The sequence below is a fragment of the Rhopilema esculentum genome, chromosome 4, assembly GCF_057945365.1.
Source record: "Rhopilema esculentum isolate cy_ngs chromosome 4, ASM5794536v1, whole genome shotgun sequence".
Classification (NCBI taxonomy): domain Eukaryota; kingdom Metazoa; phylum Cnidaria; class Scyphozoa; order Rhizostomeae; family Rhizostomatidae; genus Rhopilema; species Rhopilema esculentum.
The window spans coordinates 4349920-4371082 of NC_142818.1; the positions used below are offsets into that span (position 1 = coordinate 4349920).

At 36.2% G+C, this 21163-nt stretch overlaps 1 protein-coding gene across 2 annotated transcripts in view; it reads right to left on the reverse strand.

The window, feature by feature from the left end:
• Positions 1-677: 677 nt before the first annotated feature.
• The window catches only part of LOC135691058 (C-Maf-inducing protein), a 33072-nt gene continuing 12586 nt past the window's right edge, over positions 678-21163 (reverse strand). Inside the window, exons 3-21 of one of the 2 annotated variants that reach the window (XM_065208804.2) lie at positions 17999-18049; positions 17595-17666; positions 16853-16942; positions 15448-15492; positions 14140-14202; positions 13582-13662; positions 13069-13172; positions 12023-12127; positions 11490-11546; positions 10555-10620; positions 10314-10340; positions 9734-9782; positions 8553-8660; positions 7468-7584; positions 6757-6897; positions 5994-6041; positions 5171-5317; positions 4231-4407; positions 678-3230 (exon numbers count right to left, since the gene is read on the reverse strand). In XM_065208804.2, coding sequence (XP_065064876.1) covers positions 3177-3230; positions 4231-4407; positions 5171-5317; positions 5994-6041; positions 6757-6897; positions 7468-7584; positions 8553-8660; positions 9734-9782; positions 10314-10340; positions 10555-10620; positions 11490-11546; positions 12023-12127; positions 13069-13172; positions 13582-13662; positions 14140-14202; positions 15448-15492; positions 16853-16942; positions 17595-17666; positions 17999-18049 — 1602 coding nt within the window. In that variant the 3' untranslated portion in view covers positions 678-3176. The remainder of the gene's footprint in view (positions 3231-4230; positions 4408-5170; positions 5318-5993; positions 6042-6756; positions 6898-7467; positions 7585-8552; positions 8661-9733; positions 9783-10313; positions 10341-10554; positions 10621-11489; positions 11547-12022; positions 12128-13068; positions 13173-13581; positions 13663-14139; positions 14203-15447; positions 15493-16852; positions 16943-17594; positions 17667-17998; positions 18050-21163) is intronic. The other variant, XM_065208805.2, reaches the window with a different exon arrangement.

Sequence of the window (21163 nt, forward strand, 5' to 3'; positions counted from 1 at the left end):
GCAACCATGTTCTTGGATTTTACAAAATTTCGTTGTTCTCAGTTTTATCACAAGTTAATAGTTTCTTAATTTTCTTTGCTTCGAGCACTGAAGTTTCCTAATTGTTTCTGATTGTCAAGTATTCGTTTCTTATAGCCAGTTTCTTATAAAAAATGAGTGCATTTAAGTGTTGTGTGAACCATTCTGATGCTTAATAGAAACATGCCGTTTTGCTTTGCTCTTTTGTCTTGTTCACCACTTGCAACAAAAACCTAAAAGTCTACAATTTCTTGTTACTTTAGCTGTTAAAACATGTGCCATTCTAGCAAAATTTCACTTAACACACATGAAAACTTTCACGCTTCTTGACGTAAATTATTCCACACTTACGACTATATGAAAAACCTTGCGCTGAATTTGTTATAATTTTCCAATCACACAACTGAATCCCATTTTATTCGAAATGACACTTCCTGGTTATTCGTTTCATTTCCATTCGCTTATTATCTTCTCCTGTGTGAGCTTAGTTATCATAAATTCAGTTAATTCAGTTCACACCACTATTCCCCTGAAAACTGGAATAAGCAAAGGCCTTTACCAGCTACCAAGTGCCAACGATTCTACGATAACCAAGAAGAGAAATCAACTGACTTTCGAGTGGGAAACGACAATGCATGGTAAGAGAAACGACTCGAAAAAACAGAATTAAAACTTAATCAACAATGTTTTCAACATAAGCTCTTGATTGGTGAGATATTTACAATTACAATGGAACCTCCATCAATAGGCAGCTCTCAATAACAGATGATTCAATAACGGACAGGCTTTTACGTCTATAGTCCGATAAAGTCGTGTGCAATCAACAATGAAACAACGGACTCTAACAACAGACAGTAAGCCTGGTCCTGAAATAATACTGTATAGAGGCATCAATGTACGTTTTATGTTGATAATACAACGAGTACCTGGTTACATACGAATATATCGCTAATAGATGACAGAAATTGAGCAAGGAATTTCTAGCGACATTAACAACAATGTACATACATTTTCAATGTAAACTGGAGTCAAGCGAAATATAATGTGGTTCTTATGGTTAAGACAGTGCAAGATACTGTAACCTTCACAGGGCATGAAATAGTAGGCACATGTGTCTTTTGACTGAGGGATTACCACTGATAAAAAGATGAATGAAATGAAGAGCGGAGACCTTAATTCTCGTCCAACAGTTGAGAAGAAATCCAAGGATGGCTACATTTCAAACGGGGATAAAGACAAAGTATGGACACAAAATCCCTCGAGCTTCTATTCGAATTAGGAAGAGAAAAGGATACACAAAGCCCTGCGAGTTTCCATTCAAATTAGGAAGGGAAAAGAATGTAATTAATCAATAAAACTTGAAGTACATTAAAAACGTACTTGGGTAGAGATCAAAGTGCTATTGCTTTCTTGTAGTAGAATGAATTCACAGCAACCGAGAAGTCTAGGTAACGAGGGTTCGTCAGCGTCATTCCGCTGCAACAGTTGAAATTGCAAGTTCAACGAGCTACACTTGTCAAATTAAAATTCATCCATTTCTAGTTTCGTGGCGATTTTATGCTGAGGACAGACAAGGCATTAAACGAAAATCTACGAAAATAACATTAATGACTTCTTATACAACAGTTAATTAAACTATCTGTAAATCTATCAACAAAAAATTGTCAGAACACAAAGACCAGCTCTATCTCCACGGGACAAGGTGATAGAATCTTTCTCAGCTGAGAGAAACTTAGGACACCATTTGAGAGGGTTACCTGATCTCGTGTTCTAAAACACGATGTCTTAGACCTTGAGGGAATTCCACATTGTTGTGGCGTCAATCGTTAGGAGTGATTGCCTTATTTCATAAACTTTTCATTAATAAGATAATATACTTAAGCTAAAAAATACAATTTTATGCGATAAAAGTTATTTCGTAATTAAGGTCAATGGCGCTTAGAAGTGTAAAGGAGGAAGTTTAAATTCGAAGTGCAATTCGTATTCACAATGTAAATGCAAACAAAATTATAAACCTTTTTCATGCCACTTATTAAACGGATTTCCAAAGCATTATGGTTTGCCTAATGCAGAAAGGAGAGCAGGCTCTCGTTGGCGATTTTCTCCATGCTAATTAATGACACGCTATTTTTTGGGGTACATGGGCTTGCGGACAGTGGGTATGGCAATTAGCGGCATGGAAATGCGATAATAAACCTTTATTTCCATAGTTGACAGTCAACTGTTCTTTATTGCAAGTTATGGTCATCATATTTATGCACCAGTTGCCTTTCACGGCTGTGATTTCAATTTTGGGGTTGCCTTGACCTAAAAATTATATGAATGAAAATGGCCGCAACCGGATCAGCCACTCGGCAGTATGATTTTGATTTAGAGAACAAAACCATTATCGCAAAACTGATGAAAACGACCCAGCGTAGCACAGCTTTGCTCATGAAATGCATACATTTCTTTATATGCAAAAAGAATCAACGGGGGTTAAACTGAAGTGTAATGAGTTTATTTCGTCAGCATGTGTGATTCAGAGCCTCGTAAACATGGCAGCCACACGGTCACAACATTGAGAGGTAGGCCAGTGAAAAACAGAAGAAAATTTAAGTGCCCCATCCAAGCCTTTTATTCCAATTTTTTGCGAGGAAGTTATCCATATCTTTTGGGTTTGTCCGAAGAAAATATGGATCGTTTTCTATTAGCAAAGCATCTCAATAAAATATACCTGTACTGTTGGCAAAAAACATCGACATTGAGAGCCACGCCCTTAATTTCTTGACTGGTTTCTTAAATTGAAGATTTCAACTTCTTGCACATTTTGAATGGCTTTGAGCACGAAATTGATAATTTACTTTAGAATTAAACTTAAAAGAAAATCACAGTAAAATATTATGAGTAAAATTGACAGTTCGAGCAGGAATTCTATTGCTGTCATAGCTTGACTCACAATCGAGCAAATACCGGCTCCAAAACGTCATCTATCTGTCTGCTGTTATTCACATCAAAGGCATCAATACTTCATTAATGTAAATGCTACTGTTTCTTTGTATATTAACACAATTTGAGCAGCACAGTTTAGCCAGGTTACACGCACCAACATTTATTCGCAGACCTGTTCATCATAAGGCTCAATTGTGACGTAGAAAAAGCACTCAGTGTTTTTAATATCACCATGCTTCGGTGTACCGGATGTCTACATCTTCCAATGTCTGCAGTTTATTCTAAAAATAACGCAAAAATTGGTAAACATAGAAATGTAAAAAGGAATAAAATGGTTAACGGCTTGAAATATGAGTAGAACTCAATAACCCAGCGTGCCAAAATCTAGAGAATTAGTAGAGGCTATCCTGGTGGAAGGCGGTGAGAAGAGCGCCTGCGGAGGCGTTGAAGAGAGCAAGTAATGTATAAAGCCCTCGTTTTTCATAATTGGAATGCAGGTGGGACTAGAATTTAACTACATAAAAACCACGGAAAACTGAAGTATAATACAGCTGAATAGAAAAATTGACAGACAATGGTACCGTTGGGTCCTTTAGTGACCAATCAAGAGACACCGGGAATGTACCATGATATTCGGCACTGAAGAACGGCATTTTAGTATAAAACGTTCTTTTAACATCAAGTAAAGCTAGCGTGAATTATGTTGCACCATGATAGTGGGAACAGTCAACAAGAGGTAAATATCAGAGTAAAAACATCACAGTTGTAGAATAAGTCATCGCGATTATTTACGTTTTCAGGAAAATAGTATATTATAAGTAAACGAGAGCAAGCGGGACGTTACATAACCACTTTTGAAACTGGTTTCGGGTTTTTAGGCCCTTCTCTAAAGAAATCATGGACAACACACTGAATTGCTTTGAGAAAACAAACGAGGCGTTATTCAAGTTATTATATGCTTTAGATGAGGCATTTATTCCAGGGGCTGCTAATATGTATCAGAGGTAGAACGTTTTTCATAATTTGCTTTTTAGAAAAATACTAAAGAGGGGTTATTTATTTGGGGGAGGGGGAGGGTGTTCGGAGGACGCTAGTCGGAATGGACATTGAAAGGTGAAGTATACTTAAAACAACAAGGCACTAGGATATTCATCTCTTAAATTCGAGACGTTGCAAATATTTGCAGGGAGATCGGGAAAGTAAAACGTAAAGGAGATGCTAGCAATCAAAACGACACCGAGGACACCATTGGTAAACAAGGAAAAGAAAACTGCAACAAACCTTAATTCCTTCATAAGCAAGTGCAGAGAGCTTGGTGCTGTTTAAGTTAAGAAATTTCAAATTTGGAAGCATGCACAGGGATTGAAGTCCTTCGTCAGTAACTGGTGTTTCACTAAGGTTCAAACTTTGCAATGTGTTGACATGTTCTGTCAGCAACTGAAGTCCACGATCATCAAACTAATTTTGAGAAGAAAAAAGCAAGTTTCAAATGAAATTGCAATTAAAAAAACTTGGGTTTGGACACGTGTATATTTTGAGTTCTATAATGCTGCATTTCTACAACATCCCAAGTTCCTTGCACCTTTTCAGCACAAGTTTATTACAAAAGCTCAAATCAGGAATGAAATAGGTTAAAAAGTACGTATGTTGCTGAAAAGAAACTAAGATCTTTGATTCCAAGAATTAAAGCAAAATTTGCTTTGCTCATCTGTTTAACGACTCAACTAGTAAGTGATAGTGGCACAACGAAGATTCTCGACGCACTATCCTGTGTGTGTGTGTGTGTGTGTGTGTGTGTGTGTGTGTGTGTGTGTGTGTGTGTGTGTGTGTGTATGTGTGTGTGTGTGTGTGTGTGTGTGTGTGTGTGTGCATAATACAGCATGAATAAACTAGCAACCTTGGTTTACAAATGGCCTAGAAAAAGTGAGCCTCTGTTTTATGCTAGGTACCTAAGACTTGGCGAAAGGTGATGCATAAACAAAATCGAAGAAAGCATCACAAATTCTGACGAGCATTAAAAAACATTATTTAGCGAGGACAGTGAATAACTCAGCAAAAGGAGACAATCCAACTCAGCCGAAGGATACAGTCTGCAATTACGTTGCCGCAAATTGCATCCATTTAACTGGCTGCTAACCAATTTTGTTCGAGCACAGGAGTTTTACCTTTAAAAATCTCTATGAATAACAAGTAAAGAAGGAAATTGAGAGCAAACACAAACCTGCGTGCACCAGAGATTGAGGTGGATTAAAGCAGGCAACTGTATTAGATACTCTGCGCATGCGCCAGTGACTCTTGTGAAAGCGAGGTTCAGGCTTTCTAAGTTACCAAATGAGCCAGATCTCAAAACAGCCGCCAGATCTTGGTCCTTGGAAAAACAAGCAAAAAATGTGAAATAAAGTATACGGTCCAAAAAATATACATATGACTGACGCAGAAACATTATCTTGCAATTTTCACATATATTTTTCGCCATCAACATGGATCTAAATCGAAGTTTCAAGAAAATTTTGCCAAAATAATGATAAAAATAAGGTACACAAATAGAAAGGTTCTCCTTAAGGTTCGCCTTGTGGCTTTTAAAACAAAGATTCTGTAGAATTCTTTTGTAGGCAAAACAGGAATAGTTTCTCGTGCAACCTTCAAAAGGTTTTATCAATATAATCGGCATAGTATGACCAAGCTTACACCCTGACGTAAATCGACACAAGATTCCCCAATTACGAAAAAATCCCCTCAATTGACCGACTACCGTCCCCCATTGTATCATAATCCAGAAATTGACAAAAATGGGTCGATAGGTAAGCCATGTGTAGGTAGGTATTTGAGGACGAGTTTTAGTGCTGCAGTTCGTAAAAAGGGTCTCAAAAATATACTCAGCATATTATTTTATTTAATCAATCACATTAAACTGTTTTTGGACTGTACATTGCCTGTTGAGCCCATTTTACAGTAACTTTGCTCGTTGATACTATATTGTAGCCTTTATACTATATTGCTATCGATGCAGCTGAGTGACTGAAAGAAACTTGTGCATTTCATACCGTTGATTTAGTAGGCAGCGTAAGATGTGTTGGGCCATCTTGTTTTCGCTGAAAGCAAAGTACCATAATTAAAAATTCGCATTACCTAATTGTAACCATATATAAATTGATTAATAATTTTTATAACTTTAACACCAACTAAAACTTTTTATAACTTTCACTGCCAACTAAAAGATACGGCAATTTCCAATTTCAAGACAACAATTGTATATACATCAAAAAGAAAAAATCGCGTACAATACAAATTTGACTATCGGAAACTGGTCACAGGACACGATTCCTCAAAAAAAGTATTTAAGTATAATAAAAGACCTGAGCTATCAAAAATTGGCTTAACTAAAGCTAGATTAGCACACAAATGATATTGGCTTCTTTAATCTCATGAAAAATACATCAGAACCCGATTTCGTTTACAATTGCAAGAAGGGTACGTTGTTTAGTATCTAATCTAAAAGGGTAACTTAAATATTCAATAATTAAATAAAAACTTAAATATCTCATAAATGTACTGTATATATCAAACTCGACAATTCACTTACAAAAAGGGGTTAAGAATCGTAAAGATATTGAAAACTGCTTCTAGAAGCTGAACTAGCTTTTCCTCAGCTTTGTTGCAACATAGTGAAACCACGAAGTATGTTTGAAATGTGATTAAACATTATTTTGAAACAAATGATTTTTAGAAACTAGACATTCGCATAAAAAACTAGCCTATTTTTGATAAAAAAAATAAACAACAATAATAAAAAGATGACTGACGAACCATTTCTCTAAATTTCGTCTTTTTAGAGCACAGCTCTTCGTAGCTACGCAGTCCACATTCAGTGGTCTGCAAGGCAGTAATAATCTGCTGTTTCTCATCTTCGTCCTCGACCAGGTCAAAATCCAATAATAAGGTCAGAGCCTAAGAGGGAAAAGACTAGGAAACTCAGAAATTGATTGAGAATATGGCGTGATTTCATTTACTTGCAAATTAACGTAAAAAAAAACAAAGCAAACAAATTCATAAACTCTAGAATAGTAGACAAATTTCAGGATCATATTTTATCCTCTTTAATTTATTGCAAAATCTAGCTAAAAGCTAGCTTCTAAAGCCTAACGATTGCATCCCATCATTTAGTTTTTATTTGGCGATTTTTGGAGCAACCGTTAGGAATAAGCTTTGGGAAATCAAATAACATGGTAAATCAAAATTTTTAAGTAATACAAGCAGAAAAAAAAAGAAAATTACTAAGATGCAGGCAAGGCCGTAAACTCAATGTAGACTTGAAAACGCTTCCCAAAGTCATTTTGACTGAAAACATCTGTAAATTCAAGGCAAATCTGAGTTTCCCAATGTTTAAAATACCAATCCGAAGACTTTCTGATTAACCACTAAGGAATAATCCTAGATAATAAAGGAAAATGAAACGAACATATTTTTCTAAAAACTTGTCTTAAAAAATAAAAACCAAAGGCTTTTGCCAGGCAATACCTCGATGCAATTTTCGTCTCCTCTTATTGCCATCAATGCAAAAGAATTTCTCATGCATTGTCGTATGCCCATTAAAAACTTTTTCCGCTTGCCACAGCAGCTCATTAAATGGGCAAACTGTCAAAAGGTTAAAAGGTAAGAATCAGAACGTTTTAAAGTTTTTGATTATATTTCCACAAGAGAAAAGTATGCTACAGGATAACGAATAATTTAAATCATTGAAAATCACTGTCTACTGGTCTGTAGTAAAGCGGGTGCTCGAATCCGTTCTATACACCAACAGAAATGGTTGCCTGCTGATTGCATTTTGAATTTTGAAATCTGAACCCCCGAAAATTGAAGAAAACTGGCATGTCATCTTCCAATTTAAACCTTTTGCGGCATTTTTGTTGACTGTTGAGCACTTGTTTTGCTCATGAGATTCTGCTCATGACATTCTGCTCATTTCAATAGTTTATTCTAACGACTTCACTTATTCGTTCAACTAAGGGCTCTTAAAGGTATTAAATCACGGTAAATAGGCTTCTTCTGCGGGGGCTTTTTTGCTTTTGGCATAATCATTGTTCCTTTGTGTGATTCAGGCCGTCATTGTTCACATCTAGTCGTCTTTTATCATGACTTGATGTTTTTAAATGTGAGGTTAGTCCTATATCTGTTAATAAGAGATGCTAACCATTGATAGAAAAATCACTGAAAAGGCCTAACAGGGCGAAGAAATCATCCTGAAACACTCACTGGAAGGGCAGTTTTCCAAATCAATTAATATGTTTTCTAACGTATTTTTCATTGTATATTTTTATGGAGATCTGGAGGGGTATCTTTAAGAATGAATAAACGAAAAAACGAGGCAGACAAACTACAGTACTACAATTGCTCACAACACGCAACAAATAATTAGTCTTAAAGTGCTCACTGATTTTAAGATGACATATTCCGTTTGAAATGCAACGTATGAAATCCGACGTTTGAAATTAAAACACTGTAATTAGAAATCCAAATTGCGATATTTTCGAATATTTTCGCGCACAGCGAAAAGTTCTGTTGCAATTTAACGACTTAAAGAAATTTCAATGAAAAATTCTTACGATATCAGCAAAAACAGCAGCATCGTCGTGGCAACAGATACCATCTGGCGCAAAATGGTGAATCCAACCTTGCTTTCCTTCGCGTATTGGTAAAATATTTTGATGGACCTATCGAAAAAATGGAAACAACTGCAAATTTAACTCAACAAAAATTCAACGAAAATCACTAGTCTTGCGAACTGAAACTGAAGCATTTTCCTTAAATTAACGTTTATGCATTCTATGAATTTTAAGATGTTTCACCCAATTCAGTTCTAAGAGGGAATTCAGATATTTTTCGTCAAATCAATGTATCTAACCGCCAGAAAAGTAATATCATTGATGCACTCTCAAGAGCCGAATAAACAGAGGGATGCTTATTCATTATTCTAAATTCCCCACCCCCCCCCCCCCCCCCCGCCCCCGAGCTTTGTAGTTCTCATTCCCCGTTAATTCATTTTTTAGAAAAGCCTAAACTATTTTGTTTATCAGGACCCCTATTTACACAGCACTAGAGAGAAACGCTATTTGGAAAGTCAATTCTTAACATCCTGCTCGTACTGAACGGATGTCCAGTTAACTCAGCTAATTTAAAAAATTAGCAGAGCTGTTATCTCATGGTCAGTAACTGCGCACCATCGAGTTATATTCCAAAAACAAGTGAAACAAATTTCCTTAAAATAGGTTAAAAAATAGAAGACATCTCAGCCAGTCTGATGAACAGTTAGAAGGGGTACAAAAAGTCGTCATGTACAAAAAAAATGCAGCTTTTTTATTCAAAAAGGCCAAAACGTATAATCTTTTAATTACATATTTTAGCAATATGAAAATTTCGGGGGTTGAAAATTTGCAATTCTACAACAGATAACAGGGAATGAAAAGACAACTTAGCAGTGATAAAGGGGCGAGTTTATGAGACAACGTCAAAAGCGAAGGTTAAGCTAGCCACAGGGTGTGAACTTTCGGAACTGTATTTCCCTGCGGATTTCTCTTTGAAGAGCAAGCATAACCAAGAATTATTTGCTCAAAACCTCGATAGTCACAAAAAATACTTAAAAAGTCAATGAAGTTTCCCCGCAAGTAAGTGGGATATGGAAAAGCGTTCACTACGCATGCAGTGACATTCAAAAATGAGAGGGAAACTGCAGGACTTCACATGAACAGAAAAAAAAGCGACATTATGTATTTCGTATTCAAATTACCTCACATCTGGAGTCTCGAGCAAATATCTTTAGGACCTCCGCCAAAACTCTGTGAGGAGTATTATTAGAGAATAATCAATTTTGAGAATGCTGAAAACTCAAATTAGACTGAGAATTTGCTCCATGAAAAGTTCTTGCATAAAAGGGACAACGCATTGCTGTTTTAAAAGGAGACCTTATTCGAAGGCTGATTTTGTTGTTTTGAAAGAAATTGTTTTGATGAATTACGATACAAAATTTGACTTTTTCAAATCGTGAAAATGCAGTTTTACTAGGGATGGCTAGTCTGGAGGCTGCTGGGGCATTGTTCAAAGGGGCATTGCTTTAAGGGGCTTTGTGTCCAATAAATTTATCAAAACCCATAAATTCCTTGGACACAAAGGAATCAAAGGATATCAAAATCTGTTATGAAAGGAGATAACAGAGAGACTTAAGGTGAAATGTTCAAACTATATTTTTAGAAAGTAAATTGAAGACCATTTGGTAGAAAGAAATTACTTTTGAATGTGTTCAAATGCTAATACAGTTAAAAAAGAAAACAAGCTAGAATTTATCTATTGAAAAAATTGTAGATGCATACGCAGAGAATTCTTCATTTTCAAGACACCTGGAACAAAGAAGAAACAAATATTAATAAAATCATAAATATGATAACTATTTTCTAGTGAAATTGTTAAACAGACCTTCAGATAAACAAAATTCGGTTATTCACTGACATTTTGACATCCTGCTGTAGTACGAGTCCTAATGTTACTGCCTTCCGCTCTGGATTGAAGGAAAATTTTACGCAAATATTGCACTGAAAAACTGCTGACACTCACTTCTTGGGAAATGGCACGGCTTGAAGTAACGTAGATAAACCAGGAAGCCAATCAGGATACTTTGCCCTGTTCAAAACAAGCCATCACCGTGTTTAGAACAAACCTTCCCAGTGTTCGAAAGAATTTATTTAAGTTTAAACACAGTATATATAGAAGATCATGCAGAATAAAAAAAAGCTGCAGAAACGATGCAACAAGATGGCATTAAGTTACTAAAACCTAGCTAAAGCTATTTCTTGGAGAGCTGAGATTAGTAAATCCGATCTAAGGGGCTATTGATATGAAAAAATCACCGTCAAGCCAGTGAGCTGATAGGTGATCCCCCACCCTCCAATAGAATTCTTTGTATTTTTCGAAGGTCTGCATGAGAGGTGGGATCTCACTTGTGTGGGATGAATTTTTTCTATATAAACGATGGAAGGTGGAATGAAGCTGGAAGATGGGATAAAATTTTCATATATTTGCGATTAACTTCGTCTCACTTGCCAGCACATAGGTTGGAACGTGGGAAGATTTTCTCGATATAAAGCTGAAATGTGTGATAGAATCTGCATGTTGGGCTTAAAGATGGGATAAATTTGCTCATATTAACCGGCCCTAAATCGATTATAAATATTCAAAGGACCAGCACATACATGCATACAATTCCATAAAATAGAGCCACATCACACCCCCTCTACCCCAAAACAATGTAGATTGTATCGTTAAACATCGTCGTTATCTAAAATGAACCAATTTAGCCGCACCGGACTCCCGATTTTGTACAAAAGAACATTGTCAGGAGGGGAGAGGGGATGCTGTATGAAAAATTCAACAATTTTGTTCAGTGTACAAACAATTTTGGCAGGCACTGTATGGCTAACCAACAAACTTACTAAAAATTGTTCTTAAGGAAATAAACAGATTTTGAACGTATTCATTGGGTCATCACTTACAGCTCTATAAGCAGCTTCTGAAAGCACAAAAGCAGTTTTGACTTCTTTTCTACTTTCCTGTCAAAAACGTCAAAATAAGAGACTTAGTCAAAAATAATGGCTTATATCTTTAACAGTGTGAGCATCATATCTCAAACCAAACAAGCAAATAAAAGCCATTTACGATAAATTCGAATGTAACACACAGTGCAGAAGAACAAATAACAGAACAGTACCTACAATCATCTTGGAGACAATTAAGATATTCTGTTTTTAAAAATATATATTTTGCTTTGGTTCTTATCCTTTAGTTGTGTAAGAAAAGATAAACTGATTGCATGATGCTTTACTGCAGGATTCCTTTAATTTTAGTTCTTCCAAAATCAACTAAATGAGATTTCACCTAAACATAACTAAGAAGAAATTAGAAACTACTACAAAGATACTTTTTCAAGCAAAATGCTGGATGCTACCTATCACAAATCTTAGATGCTGTTGATGTATTTGTGTATGGCCTAAAAAATTGACTGTTTAGAGGATATTTTGACACTTACATTTCCACTTTCTCATCATGGATCGTGTAGAAAGCTGCCAATGAAACTGCAACGAGATTAGGAAGGACTCGTGGATGTGGGCAGCTGGCACTGGAGGTATGGACACTGCAAGAGATTTGGGAACCAGTAATGCTTATGACGTAAACGTAATAATTCATAAACAAATTACCAAACAAAGCAGAAATATATATCAGACAAGTGATCCAGTCATAAAATACAGCTTTCATGAGAAATACATGAAGTGTTACTTCTCGACTTATGACCTATTTGTCTAAGGACTAATCGACTTTACAACCCCCCACTGTGAGTAATGCAATAAAAAGCACTTTTCATTTTTAATGTTCAATTATTTAAATGTAGTAATGTATGCAGTTTTTAAACCAAACAAGTGTCAAAATAAGAAACAATGTGATGTGTAAAAAAATGTTGGAAAAAGTTTAAAAATTTAGAGAAGCAGCTTTTCTCGATTTTTGTATGCCTTCAATTAAAGTATTCCTTGACTTAAAACTAAATCGAATTTCAAATCTGTCAAAATCAAAATGTTCGAAGGGCGAGGAGTACCGGTAGATAAATAAAAAGTGATAAGGATTTAAACAAAGAAAAGGTCAATTATCCTGTTCAATTCCTGAATTGAAAAAAGGAATGACATGACCAAGCAAACAACAATTGGCAGATACATCATGATGAAATGACGTAACAAACAGTGTCTAGGAAGAAACTTGCGAAAATTTGTAGTTAAGAGTCCAAGCTAAATAACAAATAGTGGGCTAGATATTGCATCAAAAATGAGAGAATTGTCACAACATGGTACAAGAGAAACTGCACCAAAAATGAGAGAATTGTCACACCGTGGAACAAGGAGATGTTGCATCAAAAATGAGAGAATTGTCACACCGTGGTACAAGGAGATACTGCACCAAAAAAGAGAGAATTATCACACCGTGATACAAGGAGTTATTGCATCAAAAATGATAAAAGTATCACATCGTGGTACAAGGAGATACCATTACATAATGAATACAAATATTGAAAAACTGCAATCTTACCTTGCTATGAAATTGGATAATTCCTCGTGAGTTTCATCTTTAAAGTATATAGCGTAAATGAAATCTTGCACCAAAGAACGCAAGTAAGGCATTTTGCCAAAGTCCTGTCGAAAAGGAGAAGGAAATTAGGCCGACAAGAGATTGACCAACTGCTCATGAATAATACAAGAAAATTATTATTGTTATGAACAGTTATTAAAATACCCTGCATATAAGGAATTATTCTCTATGCAATACAACAATATTGAGCTATATTACTTCAACTGTGTAAAATCAAAACACTATGTCATATAACATATTATCGCACAGACATTTATCATATCTTAGTTTACTATCCTATAGCAGTCAATAACATGTATCTATAAGAAAATTACTTCAATTTTCTTTTTGATAGAGCCATATATCTATAATCTCCTCTTCGCGATTTTGATTATAAAAAACATTACCAATGGCACAAAATACTAAAAATCTAGAGATTCATAAAAAATATGCAAATTAAAAAAACCTTCATACCGTGTTGTGCTTCAAAATTCTTTGCACAGAAGGTACAAAGACGTTGAAAATATCCGATCTGTGAGGCCGGTTTTTGCATATCTTAAAAGAATAATGAGTTCTAATAAGTAATTTGAAAATCTAAAGGCGATGATTTAAGTTCGTTAATTGTGTGGAAAATTTGTTGAGAGGCATTTCTTAGCCGATCAGACCTCAGGGTAAGAAGGCTGCTAGCAATTTTAGGCCTGTTTTGTTTTAATAAATGAACAATATTTTATCATCCAGTGAATTCATTCTCACTAATGCTTTACATGGCGACATCACGAGTACAAAGCACTTGAAAGTCGAGCGTTTAAAGAAGGCTTGTCTGAGAAAGGCTTCAATTTTTGCAAATAATGATCTTAAACCAAATACTACCAGAGTCACGTTGAATGAAATCGTGCGAAAGCTGTCTTAGTTACAAATGGCAAGACTGAAAATTATTACTGTGCCTTGCGGCTTTTGAAAAAGACAAAGAAACCGCGAGAATAGATAGTGAGAGAAATACTAACGTCGTATTTGACAAATACTGACACAAACCTTTTGGAAACATTTGCAGATGGCCGGCGTTGGGTTATGAATTTCTAACAGAGGCTCAGTTGCCTACAAGAAGAAAGAAAATATTTGCATTATAAGATAAAAAAACCACCTACAAAGTCTGAAAGATTTGCCTTACAGTTAGATATGCGCTTGATAAGTTCAAGAGTTTTGATGAATGAACCTGCTAAGAAAGGGCAGGTGATACAAGAGACATAGTGGCAAAGCATTAATTATATCGAACACACAGCGGACGACAGCGCAATCAGGGATTAAGTAGGAACAACTTTCGATGGGTTTTGCGCAATTTCAAACAAAGTAGAAATCATAAACAGCACTTTGGTCCAAATTTTTTAAAATTTCAGCGTGGTGCAGCTAAGCAATAGCAGCGATTATAGGCGATATGGACGCACTCATTATGTATGAACCTCAATACGGATAAATCGTGGCTTCAAGACCATTCTAGGGTTAATCTAAGTGTGGAAATGCTTCGTGTGGATCTTACTAAAAACAAGACACTTTGCATTGGAAAAAGACGGTTACAGTCCAAAAAGAGTTGTGCCAAGCGAAGATCATCTAACTATAAAAGTTTACGCAATCTAGATAACGGGTATTAGAAACTTGTACCCGTTAAAGGTGAAACTCGATCTATGAAAAGCGTGTTATATCAAAACACTGTATAAGTAGCAAGAAAAAACTGGACAAAACGCACTCTATTTGATTCAAAGAAGCCCTTGCTTTGAAACGGTATTTTTGTTGCAGTGTCTACATGAACCTAACCTTAACTTACCCAAAAATATTACCCTAAAAATTTTAAATTACCCTAAAAATTACCCAAAAATAGCTCAGCATAGCTCATCAATAAATGAAATATTCCTAAGACTATAATATCAAAAATGGAGAGTTCTCACAGCTTTTACAGTTACAATAAATCGTCGATCAATTGCATGGCAATTTAAAAATGACTTACGATAAACAGCAGCTGTGATGAAATTTTAACCGTTCTGTGCATTTAAGAATTTGAGAGGAATTTGAGAATCATTAACCACGGCGTATCATGAACCGAATTGCCACCCTTCACCAAGCAGCCCAAATTTTTATTCTTAGCGCTTTTAAATTAAAGCCGGAAACACAGACTATATGTGTTGAAATGAAGTGCAAAGAGGCCAGCTCTTTTGAATACTTAGAAGTATTTAAAAGGGAAGGAAATAATGCCTCTATCTCAAGGAGTATTCAATATTGCCTATAGCCGGTTGGAAGGAACGCTAAAGTTGATAATGAAGATATCAACACGATGAATGATATGTTTACCCGCAGTAAGGCCTCCTTTACAGCATCTGCCATCCTGTATCCATGCTGAAAAACAACATGTGTTGATAAGCAAGTGATACCTTGCATAATAGCGAAACGCCTCATTTAACTAAAGCCATCTTTCAAACGAAATTCACTTATTTAAGCGCACAACAACTAGACATCTAGACATCTAGGCCTATTTATGCGGACTGGATGATTCTTTGCTGTAGTCCCTTCACTGAAGAGATTTTCTGGGTCAACAATGCTATTACAAACAAGGTAAGAACATAGATATTCCATGCATGAATGAGAAATTCGGAGCTTATAAGGGAGTTAAAAAAGTCCGACTATTGCCAATATCTGACTTACAAAATCCATCTTGGGCGATGATAATTGATAAAATTTACATCAAATGGACTAGAACCACGCATTTTCTGAGGTAAGTAGTATACGACTTATGCAAGGCCCAATTATGACAGTTTGATATCACAGAGTTGCGTAACAAATTGCGTAACGCATCTAATCAGAACGATGGCAAGATTAAACAAACAACAAGAACAATTTATTGCATACAGAACACATCATCTTCGTGGATACTTCACATCTAGGTTACATCTGGGATACATCTAATTTAAATCTAGGCTACATCTGGGCTACATCTGCAATCCTTGCCAAAATTGTTGGAACACTTGTGCAAAGCTGAAGCTTTTTTGAAAAATCCTCCCTACCCCCCCATTACAATGTTGTTCAATTCGGCTGTTTTGACGCTGAAGGAAAAAACATTTTCACTGGAAGCTGTATGAAAGTACTGAGAAAATAAATCAACATTGTACGGGGGGGGGGGGGGGGAGGGGGTCGAAATTTTTGAAGCGGCAGTGGTATTTTGGTAAGGTAGTTTTAGACTTGCTTTGTTTATTTGCATGCTGCAATGGGAAGGCGTTCCAGTTATTTTTGGCAAGGATTGTGGGCTACATCTGGACTACATCTGGATTACATCTGGACTACATCTGGATTACATCTGGGCTACATCTGGGCTACATCTGGATTACATCTGGGCTACATCTGGATTTAAATTGGAGTTGCAAATAATGAAAACCAATAAAAAGTCTAAAATTGGTTAGTTTCTTAAAAGTATTAAAATAGATTAGGCATCGAATAAATATCCTCTTGGACATACATCTTAATATTTTAACAGTTGTAAAAGAGCAAGCATTGCTTGGACTTGAATCAAAATTCGGTTTTTACTCAGTATGCTGAATTTATAGATAGGGCTGATAACCATTTTGAAAAGCTACCGCCAGAACAGAGAATTCTTCTTACAACAGATAACATTAATCGCATCCATGAGTCACAAAAAATTAACGATTGAAGCTGTTTTAGAACTTGAGTAATAGAACACACAAAATATTAGGATTTGACTTACATGAAGTAACAAGTTTGATACTGTGTTCAACGGTAGTTGAAAAACGATGTCATCGTGTAGCTGCGTTACCAAGGACAACTGAATCAGCTCCTATCGAATAAAACAGGATAATGTATTCAGAGCAGAATGCACATACAGTTTATGGTGGTAGAAATGTTCTGGGTTGAATATTCTATGTGATAGCACTGTTAGGTGCAATCCCGAAGTGTGCAATGCTTGCTAAAATTATTTGGAACACTTAGTAGTTTGCTTTGCTTGCCTGTATTTTCTATTTCTTTTCTCAAATGTTACTACTTTCAAATGTTGATACTTGGGGCAAATATCGTCAAGTCGAAACAAAAATGTACTTATACTGGGTCGTTGTAGTAAATCAATATTGTTCCCAGGAGGAGAGTGAGATCACTAAATGTGCTTTTGAAATCTGACATTAGTGTTTCAAGACTTGGCAGACCTTTTTGGATGTAACAAGCGAAAACATATTTCAATAATTCAATTTTGTACCTGAAATTTAGATAGCGCACGAAAATAAGGAGAAGATTTTGATAGCAATGTTTAGAAAACAATACGAACTGAAATGAGAAGAAAATAATTTAAGAGAAACAGTTTCGAAAGAGAACAGTTTCAAAAGAAAATCCGGCCTTTCCACCTGTGCCTTTACGTAAGCAGAAGTCAGTAAATCCCCAGTAAACATTGTAAAATATTTTAATTTAATTCAGGTTGGCTAGCAAAAAATTACCAATACCTTCAGCTCTTTAACAAGTTCTTCCGGATTTCGGAGCTTTGCAAATAAATTTCGATATCTATTCGCATTAACCTTAAAAGCAAGAATAATCTCAAATTAGAGCCTGAAATGTTTCTTATTGTTAAATGACAGAAAGAAGGCAAAAAGGTTGAAACAAGCTGTATACGCATAAAGAAAAAAACAGCAACAATAATAAATAAAAGAACAATAAACAATATTTTATGGTAAGAAAGGAGGGAAAAAAGAAAAACAGAGAAGCAGGACAAGTGAATTTGCAAAAGAACTGAAGAGGCGATTGGATGACAAAACGAACAAATGAATTATTTGGAAACAAGAGAAAGTGCGAAAAAAAACTTGGAGCAAAACAAGGAAGTAAAAGAAATAGTTACAAAAGGAAAACTCACCCTCCAAACCAACGAATGCATCCATTGGTCACGAAGGTATGTGTTATTTGCCTATAAGGAGAAGAGAAATGGATAAATAATTTCTCATGGACGGAAAGAAAAATGAAAAAGGGACATGAACCAGCTATCATGCCCATTCCACCCTACGTTAGAACATTCTCTCATCTACATTATAAGATTCCATCAAGTGAGACGTGCAACGCCAATTTGCATCAAAACTTGCAATTGTCACATTTTAACTGGGTCTCATTTGGCAGATTAACTTTTGCGTGGAATGTGACGAAATGCATTTTATAAACCTATGATAAACAAAAAAGACATTCATATGACGAAATCTCGTTGTTCGATGATTGACAGAGAAACGCGTCCTAAATTTGGGAAAATGCCCAACTTCATACTTTGACTTTCACTTTCCAACTGCCAAGGCTCGAAACTTATCTGGCTAGAAAGTGGCCTGATGCCTTTTACAAACAGAATCGAATTCCACGACCTTTCACGTATTTGTGTGGTGCATTATGTGGGATGTCAAGTATGATGTGGTGCATTTGGGAAAAGTAAAGTATGTGGCGAGCTAGTTCGGTGGCTGGCGGTAGCAGCAGGCGGTGGCTTGCGGGGTTTTGCAATCGCTGGCAGTGGTTAGCGGTCGTTAGCGGAAATTGACGGTGGTTGGCGGTCGCCCAACAATTAATGGTTTTCAGTCTTAAGAGCTTTCAGAGTATTACCAAAACGGAATAATCGCTTTATACAAATCATGAAAGCGATTTGGTCTGGAGCTTCAAACCAATATAGTTTGTAGCAATGAAAAAATGAGTGCAATATGTTGGTTTTCATCTTGGCTTAAGCGATAAAAGGATCAACTTCAAAGCAACCGGAGACGAGTAGCTCCAAAAATTCCATGATATTTTTGCCGGACAAGATGGGGGGGGGGGCAACGCATCATAACAAGGGACCATTTGACAGAATCATTAAATGAATTTCCAAAGCCTTCAGAACTGACAGGATCTAGAAGGGTGTTCGACGTTATTGATTCGTAAAATGAAAGAAAACAGCAGTAATTATTACACCTCAAGGAACGCAACAAAGTAGGTTCACCATCTCTCGTTGAAAGCTGATTACTGCGAAACACATTAATATTTGTAAAATTAATTGATAATAGCAATGACAGTTGTTGGTTTTGATCCTTCTATCTTAGATATCAACACACTACTCCACACAATCTCTAAAATTATGAAACACCTCGTGAGCAAATAATTTCTCGAAGGAAACTGCTAAGAGTTTCATAACCAAAGATCATTCATGATTAAGATATATTGTTAATCTTTTGCGTGGGAAGGTAGCTCTAAGCGAAAAGCAAAATCAGAGGTCACAGGATTGATCAAGAGACATGATAATATGACTTGACTAAGTATTTGCCTTGGGGTTAAGATGGCAATATACTCAAGATAGGGTGAGCTATGAAGTAAAGAAATCAAATTATATGGCAAAGTATCAAATTAAAATATCAAAGTAATTCATTAACAATCTTTTGGTGGTACAAAACTTGAAAATGGCTTTCAAAAAAGCAAACATTTAGTAAACTAAAGCTTTTCGTCTGACACTCTTCAGAGTTTAAAACGTCAGAACATAGACCGAAAACTCTACGCTAGGAAATATATATACCCAGTCGTGGATCGCAATAGGCCAATCAGAAGCACGAGCACATGACTGTTGAGGTTTCGGAATGGTTTCTTTTGGGTGGATTGAAAAATGAAACTTCTCAAACAATTATTGGATAAATTAACATAGGTGCTATGCAGGATCAGCAGACAATGTTAGTAGGGCCTATTTATCAATACATCTAAGACGTCTGCAGAAATTGTACGGGGTTCCACCAAAGCAGCACTGCCTTACCCTAAAAAAGTCTTAAGATACTAGATTTTAACAAAATGCGCGACAAGACCTGTAATGCAACCAAAAATATAGTGGTTTGCAATCATCACTATGCACTACACAGAGCGTAAAATCATAACAAATAAAGTGGTGTGGCCGAATATCATGAGATAAATTAACATTTTCCAACTTTTTGGACGCGAAATTTGAATAAGCGACTTAGAGATCGAGAGCAGACAGCATAACATTGATGTTGATGATTTGGAATAAGACAACAGAATTCAGGTTTGAAAAACACTATCTTGAAAACCGTATCTCCTAATCGACGAATTGGTTGCAGCCAATAAAGCTTATTACATGTTTGCTCAAACAGATGCCAGAAAGTCAATACAACATCAGAAATTACACTGAGCTGAAAGCAAATCATTCCAAGCGACAGGTGCAATATTGACCACAACATATTAACTTCACTCTCATATTTGAATTTGCATCAAAACGGGCTGGTGGCTTTATTATCAACAGATAAAATGAAAGCTTTCGCATCTAGCAAATTCTAGCTTCAATTTCCCAACTCCACCGAGACGATTTATAAAACTTTGGAGATCTGATTGGCCTGATACAGATAACATTGTCTAAGTTGAACACATTTGAGTCGAAAACCGCTTATGCTGAAGTAAGACGCAGGCCCTGAGTTTCAATTACGAGAGAGGGTTTAACTCACTGGAATTCCATATAAATAGAAATTGAGCTAAAGTAGGAAGCATTATAGCAATCTCGTCTGATTCGATTTTTGATTCGATTCGATTCGATTCAATTCGACTCGAAATTCTGCGTACCGTAAATCTTCGAATTGGCCCCTCCCTCGAAAAAGCCCCCCCCCCCTCGAATAAGCCCTCACCCTAGAACTACAAATTGTCAATAAGCCCCCCCCCCTCGAGTAAGCCCCCACTGCTACCTTAAGCTCTCGAACTGGACCCCTCTATTTGATGATTTTTGCCATCTGAGGTTGGCTATGGCGTTTTATTGAATTACCAAATTTCCACAACATTTCTTAATGTCTACAATATTTTTATAAGCCTCCCTCGTATAAGGCCTCCCCCCTTGAATAAGCCCCCATCCCAAAATATCAAGAATAAATAAGCCCCCAGGGGGCTAATTCGAGGATTTACGGCATTATATTCCATACCAGACATTCTTATAGGCAGTATGTCCGTATCAAAGGGAGTTTATCTTTGCCTAAGCCAATCAACGTACAAATAGCTGGGTGTTAACCAATAAAAACACAGAAAAGCTGAA